Raw genomic sequence first — 11,499 nt, 5'->3', positions numbered from 1 at the left:
CTACCGCAATAGGACTCTGCTGGCTCCCCCTTGGCCGCTGAAAACCATTTTCGTAAACGCCCTCCAGGCCGCAGATTACGCTCTCTCCGACCACGTGGGTGGGATGGGGCGGAAACTGGGAGGCCAGAAGCTAGCGGCCGCATTTAACGCCCTCGGGGCACCTGGAGCAGGGCGGCACCCTTGGCCGGGGGCGGGGTCGCGGCACGGAGCCACTGGGGCGAGAAGCGCAGATACTAGACTTGGGGAGGCGGCTCCCCTCACCATTACGGGTCCCGCGTGACTAGCCGGGCCAAGCGGCGCGCGGGCTCCGCCTCCAGCCCTCCCGGCTCCGCCCAGGCTCCGCCTCCTCCTCCTCGTCCTCCAGCGCTTCCCCAGGGCGCGGGCAGCGGTCCAATTGAGGCCGACCGAGTTATGAGAGCCGCCGGTCCGAGTGCGCGCATGGCGCTGGCTCTGCTGCTGCTGGCCGGGGCCGGGGTGTCGGCCGCCACCTCGTCCTCCGCCCCGCCGCTCTTCAACGTGAGCCTGGACGCGGCCCCCGAGCTGCGCTGGCTGCCAGTGCTGCAGCACTTCGACCGCGACTTCTTGCGCGCCTCTATGGCGCGTATCATCGGGTGAGTGCAGGACAGGGGGAGCGGGCGGGGGTCGGAGAGCGGCAAAGCCCGGACGCTTGCTGCCCAACGTGCGTCAGACTGAGATCTGTGATCCTCCCCTCCCTCTCGGACAGCCTTGCCCTCCACCCCATGCCGCTCACCCCGGGCGTCTGGCGTGTGCAGGGGTGGCGGGGACCAGAGCTGGCATTTGCTAGTGCCCCAGGCAGCGCCGGGGCTGGGGATGATCCCGCACAGCTGGTTTGACTTTCAAGTTCGGTGTCTCCAGTGGCACGCCAGTCCACCAGCCATTCTGGATCAGGGTGCCGCGCGGGTTGTCGCCCGGGCTGTCTTCCCGGCTGGCTGCTCAGCTACCGAGTAGGGGACGCAGCCCCGCACCCCTAGCAGGCCTCATGGGCCCCCAGGCCCACCCCTTTGGGGACCACTCTCCGTCGCCCTACTTCCCTCTCTCGGAGTGTTCTTTTCTCTTCGGGACGCTGCGTTTTGGGTGATGCCGGCTGGACCTGGACTGTGAGCTCTCTGGGTAAGCGAGGCACCTAGAACTCACCCCTAAGAATGAGAGAGCTTTAGGTACCCTCTCCCCCAGTACACACACACGCACCCCTCCGAACCTCTGAGCAGATCAGACACTCGTGGTTCTTCATTTCTAGGGATACTGTCCCCAAGTGGGTCCTCGCATTGATCCGAAAGGCGGTCTGGGAGCTGGAGCTCTTCCTGCCCCAGCCCTTCACCGACGAGATCCGCGGCCAGTGCGACGCTCTGAACTTCACCCTGGCCGACTGCATCCTCCTTAACCTGGCCTACGAGTCCACAGCGTGAGTGCCCCGCGCTAGCGCGGATTAATTTGAGACTTGACCCGGATTCCTGCCACATCTGAGTGGGAGGAGACATGTTTTCAGTGTAATAAAAGCAGGGTGGTGACCGGGCTGCCCAGAAACCTCCAGTGCTTCCTCTTTGCTTCTCTGGGTAAAACTGAGCAGCAGATTATAAGCTTCGAGAAGGAAAGCAGCTTCTCTGACCTCAACACTGAACTGTTCCTCTACCTGAAGTCCCCTTTTCTCCCTTCACCAATCCAGGTAGCATCCCACTTTTGAAACTCTGCTCGACATGTACTTTCCCAGGAAGGTCTTGGAATAATCCCACTCACGTTAATGCCCAGCCTTATAATGCAGGGGGCTGTCCCAGCATTCATTTGTCACGCTGCATTTAACTTTCCATGTTCATCATGGCTAGCGATCATGATTCCTCTTTCTCAGCCTGTTGCCTCCAGTGCTGGGGTCACAGGCTACACTGTTCTGGCTAGTAGGGGCAAGCCAGTATATGGTACCCGGAGTGGACATGATCAGCTGTGGCACACAGGGGAAAGCAATACGGAGTGTGTGGTTGATCCCAGGCAAAGTGCAGGGAGGGCCTCTGTTGGCTCAGTAACAGGTCCTGGAATTAAGAGAGCTTTGACTTGGTTTCTGTCTTCAGGACTTACTGTTTTGCCACCAGACCAGACTCATTAGTAACATCTTGTAGATACTTAATAGCTTCTCCCTGCCGAAAGATGTTTAAAAATTTTTTTTTCCTGTGGATAATGAAACTTTACTGCCTGCTGCCATCTTCCCAGAACATCTAGGTAGAGTAGGTTAAGAAGCACTGTGACTGCCTTCCTCTTCAGGGAAATGTTTTAAGACACAGATGTATTAAAGGGCCCTTCAATTGACCTAAGTTAATTTTGCCATTCCTCGTCTCCTACCCCATCTTTTTCCTATTCTGACATGTGGTTTTCTCAGTGAAAAAATCAATTTATTTTCATTTTCCTCTTCCTTTGTTGGAGTCACTGTATTCAAATCAACTAGAGCAAAAATTCTAGTAAAAAAACATTCTAACTTTTGGATTTGATATTAAGGTATATACTGAATCGCCTGGCAAGAAAAAGCACCATCAGACTCCACTAGCATTAACAAAGGAAATGTTTTGTCCTCATTTCTGGTATAAGGCTTTTTGAATCAGGTTAAGTAAGACTAGCGACGCTTTATTGAGCCTACTGGGTATGAGGCACTGGAGATTGTATTGCCTTTTGTGATGTGGAAACCAAGCCTCAGAGGGGACAATTTGCTGAAAGTCAGATGCATGGTGAGTGGTCAGAGTTGCTGCTAAAAGCACATGTCCCCAGCACAGTGCAGTGCATCTCCCAAAGCAGAGCCTGTCTCCCTAGTTGTTCCCTGTGCTGTGGGCCACCTCACACCAAAACATTTGGGCATGACATGAAAGAATTGTTGTCTCTCCAATTTTGAAAAATCACCTTTGAGAGTCTACAGACTTTGCTTTAGCTACTTCCAGTGTTTGATCAGTTTGCTTCTTGACGTGAACTCTTTGAAAATCAGAGACCTTGGAAAAAATTAAAACGTGACCAAGCTTCCTTTTTTAAACAAACAGAAAAGGAGGTAACATTTGTTTTCTCTTAATTATAAAGACAATATGTAATCATAGAAAATTAGTAAATACAGAAAAGTATAAAGAAAATTAACCACAATCCTGTTACTCAGAAATGACTATCCATCCTTCAGGATATTTCGTGTGTGTGTGTGTGTGTGTGTGTATGTATACATATCTTTCCCCTGTCCCAGAATTGGACATGATATATTCAAGTACTTTTTACATAACATTACATATTCACAGAGAATATGGACCTTTAGACCTCTTAACAAACCTCTTCGTCTTTTCCTCAAAATATATCTGTCTGGCTGGGAGTTCTTAAAAGATCCTTTTCTCTTATTAGCTCTCTGCAGGGAGCTTTAAGGGGGACAGGAAAAGTGGCAAGCTCCTAAATAGTTCACCCTTTTTCCAAGGAGACAAAGTGAAACAATTTGTGGAGCAAAATAGTTAGCTGCCATGGTGTTTGCTCTGAGAAATCCAGAGAAGAGAGAGTTGAGCTTGAGCCAACCTTGAATGGTGTGTTAAATAGACTACATACTGCCAAGCAGAGGACTAAGCAAAGTTCAGTGAACTCGCTGAGCCCAGAATGAGTCCGTTTCAGATTTAGATTTAGGATGAAATTTGCATTCAGTATGTTTTCAACGTCCTGTGTGCTGAGGGCAGAGGTCTAGTAATACTGAACGAACGCTGTTGTGTCCAGTTGTCTTTTTCATCTTGAATTATGATCCACAGGGATTATATAGCATATGTGTCTGTTATAAGGAAGAAAACTGTTTTACTTTGAGGACTTATTTTTATTTTTTATTTATTTATTTTTTTGCGGTACGCGGGCCTCTCACTGTTGTGGCCTCTCCCGTTGAGGAGCACAGGCTCCGGACGCGCAGGCTCAGCGGCCATGGCTCACGGGCCCAGCCGCTCCGCGGCATGTGGGACCTTCCCGGACCGGGGCACGAACCCGTGTCCCCTGCATTGGCATGCGGACTCTCAACCACTACGCCACCAGGGAAGCCCGAGGACTTATTTTTAAAATGAAAAACTCATTTCCTTTTTCTTGTTCACTTATGTTGAATTTTTCCGTTTTCCCAGATTCTGCACCAGTATTGTGGCTCAGGACTCCAAAGGCAACATTTATCATGGCCGGAACCTGGATTACTCTTTTGGAAATTTCTTACGCAAGTTGACAGTGGATGTGCAGTTCATAAAGAATGGGCAGGTATAATCTGTACAGTGTAAGATTCAGAAATCAGAGAGACTTGCTAACCCAAGTTAGCCGTCACTTGGATGGTCTGCGGCTTAACTGTGTTTTCAGTTTAAGATACAAAAAACGTCACCCTCCTGGAAAAAAAACCACAAGGGAGATTTACATCAATTATGCTTGTAGAAACAAGGGTCATTTATTATTATTGAGAATCTACTTACAGAGGTCAATCACTTTTCCCTAGGGAAATTTCTATGGGTGTATGATTGGTCTCCATTTATGATGCTAAATCAGCTCTTTCCTTTGCTTTCCCACGTTCAGGCTGCTTCTAGAATAGAGGGGCTGGGTAGTGTAAATGTCTAGGAACACCTCATTTGGGGATCTGACAGTCCTGGCTTTGAAGTTTGCTTCTGTCCCTTCCTTTGTGAACTTGGGAAATTACTTCAACCCATTTTGCAGATTACAGCCCAGAGAGGTTAATAACTACTTTATGGAGATAGTTATAAAGGTTAAATGAAGTAATCTATGCAAAGCATATGGTAGATGCTTGATAAATAGTGGCCAAATAAATAGTCCTTCACTCTAAAAGTATAATTGACCCACACTACTCTTATTTTTTTTTTTACTCTTATTTTTGATCTTTAAGAAATTATACATATACATCATTTTATTTTCATCATAGTTCCTTTGAACATACAACCTAGTATGTACTATTGTCACATTTCTGTGTAAATATCTAGAGAGATAGCAGTAATCAATGTTCATTGTGTACACAAACCATGTCATTGCATGAAACAGAACAGAGAATGCAAAAGTCAGATCTTGGCTTTGGGGGGGACACTGTTTAAGGACTTTATTTAGTTTGTTCTTTGCACTTAGGGGTTGAGTCACAAATACTAGAAACTCATTTAACGAAATACTCAGATGGTCGTCTGCTTTTACAAACAAAAACTTTCTCATAAAACATTCAAACGGTACAGAAATATTTAAGGTGAAAGTTTCTACTTTCTCAATTTCATTCCTTTACTTCACCACTATTACCAATTTAATTTGTAGTTGAAGATTTACTTCAAAAATGGTTTTAAGTGGTAGCAATGACAGAATATCCATGAAAATAAGTTCTGAAAGGACATCTGCTAAAATGTTCATAATTATTACTGAATAATAATAGGGGACAACAATTATTTTTACTACTTTATGCTTTTCTCCATTATTCTACAATGAGCAAAAATTCTTAAAAATCGGCAAAAGGTTAAATGCAATAAAAGTAATTTCACCTGTTCCTGCTAGACTCGCCCTAACTAACAGGTGTTGCTTCATTTGTTTCTGTTGCTCCTGGAGCTCTCATGGGGAATGGTCTATTGGTGTGGCTTATCTCAGTGCTTAGGCTATTATTACCGAATTTAACAGTTTACACTTGGGTATTGTCTTTCTGCTGAGGGCTCCTGGCTAATAAATTGCTTTGCTAAATTAAGAACAGGTTGTTCATCCAATAATGAAGCCCTTATTCTTATCTAGCGTTCATCGTTTTAAAAGTATTTTCAGATACAGGACCTCCTTTGATCTTCACGATAGCCCTGGGAGGCAGGCTTAAGTCAACATTTCTATCCTCATTTTTCAGATGAAAGGGCTGAGACTTACAGAGACTAACTTGCTCCACTGTCACAGGAGGAGATGAGGCAGAGGTGGGACAAAACCCAGGCCTTCAGCCTTCAAGTAGCTGTCTCCCCAAAACTCAGATTGTAAATCACAGTCTCCCGCCCCACCTAGGGCTTTGTTTATGTTAACTGACCTGGCACAGACGGTTGGAAAGCATAGACATTTAGAAATACAGTTTTTCAGAGCTACAAGATACAATATCTTACAAATAATATAATTATTTGTAGTTACGTGTTATAAAATATCGTGGAAGCTACCAGGGATTTTGATTTTTGTAACTTTAATTTGCTGGTTCTTCAAGAGTAACACTGATGTGAGGGTTGGTGTGCCATGTGACTGAAGTGACTGTGTGATTACTTTTTCCCCTATAGTTATGTTTTATAAGGGCTTTAGTAGTGAGGTAGACTTATTTCTGTTTTACTGCCATGAATGGAAATGGGGAGAATTCATGGAAGACCCTCATTGAGTCTCGGGGAAGAGGTCATTTATGAAATTAAGACCATTGCATTTTCCCCTTGTAATTTAGCCACTTTATTTTACAACCAGACGAGGTAGAAATAAACAATTAAATGAAAAGTTACTGACTTAAAATTCAGCTTTCTAGGAAAAAAGTAAGCTAGGCCCGTTCATTTCTCAAAATACGAAAGTATTAGTTCATCTTTACTGAACCATGTGAGCTGGGTGTCTGGTATCTGAAATAACTGATAGAGTTTGTTTTTCTCCTCAGGGATATAGTGGTGTCTTGTAATCATTAGAGTTCATTTCCTTCATTTAAAGTGGGAGCAAAGCCAAAAAAAGAAAGAAAGAAAGAAAAAAAAAAGTGGGTGTGAGCCCTACAACTCATGGAATAACCATGAGGATTAAATGAAAGATGTATGTAAAAGAATTTTTTAATATTTAAAATTTAAATTTGATTATTACCGAACAAACAGTCTCACTTGTTTCCCCTTACTTCACAGAGCTTGTGAGATGCATGATATTAATCTCTTATAATCGAGTCAACGTGAGTTTTTAAATGGAAGCCCATTTGCTACTTCTAGGATGGGCTTCTTTTTTCTGCGAGCTTACTGATCCCTTCTCAAAATAATGTTTCGTAAATACATCAAATAAAGTTACGAGATTGCGAAGAAACCAGTTACGTTGAAATACAGCCATTTCAATATTATACTTTTTCTTAACACATTAACTGGTAACACTTAGCAGTGGGTCTAGAAACTACCATAAATTCAGAGTAGTGGTAAGTATGAATGATATTTCAAGATATGTATGTATACCATATCAACATAGGGATGATGCCATCATGTATGTGAAAATACGTGAGTCACAGGCACTTACAGAGGGAGTAAAATTTCAGTTAGAGGCTAGTGAAAATAAAGATGTACCTTTTTTTTTTTTTTCATCTGAGGTCACAGATCCACTTGACTTCTATCCATGGACCCCCAAAGTTAAATCTTCTAGAAGGCTATTTCAGAGTTTTTATTCTATTATGTTGGAACTTGTAGGAAAAAACAATCCATGAGATTGTGGGACAAAACAGGTGATTTCAATGTACATTGGGTTGGCGTGTTGAGATGATGCCTTATCTCTTGATTCCAGATTGCTTTCACGGGAACCACCTTTATTGGCTATGTAGGATTGTGGACCGGTCAGAGCCCACACAAGTTTACTGTTTCTGGCGACGAACGAGGTAATCAAAACAAACTCCTGAGCACTTTCAGCCCTATCCCTGTTCAGTTTTATCCAAGTACTTCATTCACTCCCCCAACAGAACATATGGAACACCTCCCACGCTACATGCTTCCATTCTAGTGGGGGAAGGTGGGCAGTGTGCAAGTAAGCAATGAAGATTATTTCGGCTAGTGATAAATGCTACCAAGAAAGTAAAACAGGAAGATGTGATAGAGAATGAAGGAGGGCGTGCGGCAGGTACTGCAGGTATGAGGTCAGGGAAGGCCTGACCCACATGACCCAGGTGTGCAGAAGCTGGGGGAGGACCATCCCTGGTGCATTCCAGAAACAAAAGACTGTGTAACGTGGTTACAGGATGGAGTAAGTGGGGAGTGACAGTAGAGACAGAGAGGAAGGCTGAGGCCTTGGTGCAGGGTCATGAGGGGGAGTTTGGGTTTTAAGCCAAATGGAAGCCCTAGGAAGAGTTTAGGCCAGGGAGTGAACAGATCTGTTTTACCTTTATATTCTTAACTATCATTGGCTGCTTTGTAGAGACTAGATCATGTTGGGTTAAGATGGAAGCAGAAGACTGGAAACTATTGCAGTAATCAGAGGATATATGGTGGCATTACACAAGTAAAACACTTTAAGGTTTTCTGTGCACTTACTCCTAAGTTTTCTCATTAGACCCTCACAACAGTCCTATTAGATAGGCTGGGTTGATATTATTAACTGCATCATTATGCAAAGGAGGAAACTAAGGCTGCAAGATAAAAGGACAGCTGGTTGATGGGAGAGATGGTTCTCAAATTGATCTCCTGGGTCCTTGCCTGGTTGCTCTATTAAATAACCCCACTGCCATCCCCTAAATCTCAGGGGACACCACTCAGTTTCCCAATATGTGGGAAACCCTGAGATAAGCCAGCTCTGGTCTCTGTCTTCAGGAATTGCAACTGAATAAAGGAGAAAGACAGGTACATGGAGTCTCTTAAAGTGTAGTGTCGGTCATCTGATGAACCCCTGACCAACTTGTTGTTTCCTTTGATGTCTTCTTATCTTTTTACATAGGCTGGACCAGGAAGATGCTGGTTAAGGATATATCATTGTCCAAGGGACTCAGTTCTTTATCCTCATGTATTTCTTCATCATTTTCTCAAATGTCAGCTATGAGTGAGACTAATTCTCAACCATGGTACCCAAACCACAGCATGACAGTTCCTGAAGTTTTACAGAGAATGACCGTAAACATGTGTAAACAAAATTATTTAACTGATAGCTATGGTATGAGCAGTTTAAAAGTAACTGAGTTATTCTTTTACATACACATTTAATTAAATACTTCCGAATTTCTTAAAAAAAATTTTTTTAACCTTAAGCTAATGAAAGCTAGTTATATCTTTAGTCTGCGAAGACTGAGTTAAAATGCCTGAACAATAAAATAACATCTCTTCTTTAATAGCAATAATTAAGATCCTCAGTTAAGTTTCTGGATATTATGGAGAGGGCCAACAGTGCCTTTAATATATGAATAAGGATAAGAAAAGGAGGAGGACTAACACATGGCATAGAGTGTGGGAGACCTAACCACCTGCGGATAAGATCTCAGACCCCAGAACCAGGCTGCCTGGGTTTATACCTTGGTGCTATCACTTGCTAGCTGGTGATCACGACCAAGGTGTTTAACCTTTCTGTGCTTCAGTTTCTTCATCTGAAAAACAGAGACGATAATAACCACTGTAGGATGAAATGAGTCCGTGTATGTAAGGTATCTAGAGCAATGTCTGGCACAGAGCAAGGGCCATAGACGTATCTGTCGTTGTTGTCACGTCTCTGGGCTGGTCCTCTTCTGAGCCCCAGATTGAAGTGTCCAACTACCTGCTCAGCATCTCCACGCTGATGTCTCCTAGGCATCCCAAACTTAACATGTTCAAGCACATCTCTTGCTCTTTTCTTTTCCCTTTTTCCTGCCCTTAGTAACCTCCTCCACCCAAAGTTACACCTCTCCTAATTTTCCGTGTCTCAGGGAATTGCACTTCTCCTCAACCAATTGCTACCAGGAGAATTCTTTGACCCCTCGGTCCCTAAGTTTTGTCAGCTCTACCGCCAAAACGAGACTCTCCCTGTCCGTTCTCTCCACCTTCCCTGCTAGGCTCTCACACCTGTGTTGCTGCCTAGCTGTCCATCTGATCTCCCCACTACTGTTCTCACCCTCCTGTACTTTCTCCACCCTGCAGCTGCATGATCAGGTTGTTCCCTTGCTTAAAACCTACCATGACTTGCCATTTCTTCTTCTTTTTTAAAAAAAATTTATTTGTTTATTTATTGGCTGCGTAGTTGAGGCACACGGGATCTTTTGTTGCAGTGCGTGGGCTCTTGGTTGTGGTACGTGGGCTCCTCTCTAGTTGTGATGCACGGGCTCCAGAGCCCACGGGCTCAGTAGTTGCAGCGCACGGGCTTAGTTTCCCCACGGCACGTGGGATCTTAGTTCCCCCACGGCGTGTGGGATCTTAGTTCCCCGACCAGGGCTCAAACTGGTGTCTCCCGCATTGCAAGGCGGATTCTCAACCACTGGACCACCAGGGAAGTCCCTGACTTTTTATTTCACGTGACAAATCCAGAGCCCTGACTCTCACCTCAAAACTCTACGTGATCACCTCCGGCACCTCATTTTCTGCTTCTCCTTCTCCCTCACTCCACCTGGACCTCACTGGCGTTCTTTCTTTTCTTGACAGCTGCCCTGCCTTAGGCTTGACACCTATGCCTTCTGTCTGGAATGCTCTGCCCGCCTTAGCTAGATGTCCACAACTCAGAGGGGCTATCCTTACTCTCCTCTCAGAGGAGTCCTCTCTTGTCACTCATGATTACATTCTTGTTTTACTTTATGATGGTTATCAAAACCTTGTTATTTAATGGTACACTAGTTTCTTCTGGTTACTGTTAAATTCCAAGGGTCTGGACCAAGTCTGGATATGGTGGCTAGTAGATGCTTATTTCTTGAATGAAATGCTTATTCCTTGAATGAAAATTTTTCTTTGGAAGTAAATCCCCTACAGATAATTTTAAAGATGTTAAAAAGTATTAAAAAAAATAGGGGCTTCCCTGGTGGCGCAGTGGTTGAGAGTCCGCCTGCCGATGCAGGGGACATGGGTGCGTGCCCCGGTCCGGGAAGATCCCACATGCCGCAGAGCGGCTGGGCCCGTGAGCCATGGCCACTGGGCATGCGCGTCCGTAGCCTGTGCTCCTCAACGGGAGAGGCCACAACAGTGAGAGGCCCGTGTACTGCAAAAAAAAAAATAAATAAATGAGCCCAAATCTTACTTAAAGTTCTGAAATATATATGTGCTCTACAGTCTTCCAAATACTGTGTTTTTTTAATAAATTTATTTTTTTTATTTTTATTTATTTTTGACTGATTTGGGTCTTTGTTGCTGCGCCTGGGCTTTCTCTAGTTGTGGCGAGCGGGGGCTACTCTTCGTTGCAGTGCACAGGCTCTAGGCGCACAGGCTTCAGCAGTTGTGGCTCACGGGCTCTAGCGCAGGCTCAGTAGTTGTGGCGCACAGGCTTAGTTGCTCCACTGCAGGTGGGATCTTCCCGGACCAGGACTCAAACCTGTGTCCCCTGCATTGGCAGGTGGATTCTTAACCACTGCGCCACCAGGGAAGCCCTTCCAAATACTGTTGGGTCACTTTTCTTATTAGCTACATAATTTCATTTTGCATGAAGTAATATAATAGAATGATTTCCTTTAACATAATTATCATTGTTTCCAGGTAAAAGACTATATACACACACATACACACATATGAAATACATATATACACACATATACACTCACACATATACATATACATGTTTATATGTTGCCATACAATTTGGGCTTCATCTTTGAAAATTGGTTGCTAATAAAATCACTCTTCATCCACCACCATTTCTCCCACATCA

At 44.5% G+C, this 11,499-nt stretch overlaps 1 protein-coding gene across 11 annotated transcripts in view; it reads left to right on the top strand.

The window, feature by feature from the left end:
* The first annotated feature begins 359 nt into the window (after positions 1-359).
* NAAA (N-acylethanolamine acid amidase) overlaps positions 360-11,499 on the top strand; it is a 47,951-nt gene continuing 36,811 nt past the window's right edge. For all 11 annotated transcript variants that reach the window (XR_009564035.1, XR_009564036.1, XM_060299490.1 and 8 more), the window contains exons 1-4: positions 360-611; positions 1,259-1,423; positions 4,119-4,245; positions 7,486-7,576. Coding sequence is in view for 9 of the 11 variants with exons in the window: in XM_060299490.1 (XP_060155473.1) it covers positions 412-611; positions 1,259-1,423; positions 4,119-4,245; positions 7,486-7,576 (583 nt within the window). In the remaining 2 variants the exon portion in view is untranslated. The remainder of the gene's footprint in view (positions 612-1,258; positions 1,424-4,118; positions 4,246-7,485; positions 7,577-11,499) is intronic.

Source organism: Globicephala melas, chromosome 5, assembly GCF_963455315.2.
Source record: "Globicephala melas chromosome 5, mGloMel1.2, whole genome shotgun sequence".
NCBI lineage: Eukaryota > Metazoa > Chordata > Mammalia > Artiodactyla > Delphinidae > Globicephala > Globicephala melas.
Note: the sequence above shows the minus strand (reverse complement) of the source record. Positions and strands in the feature narration are given on the sequence as shown.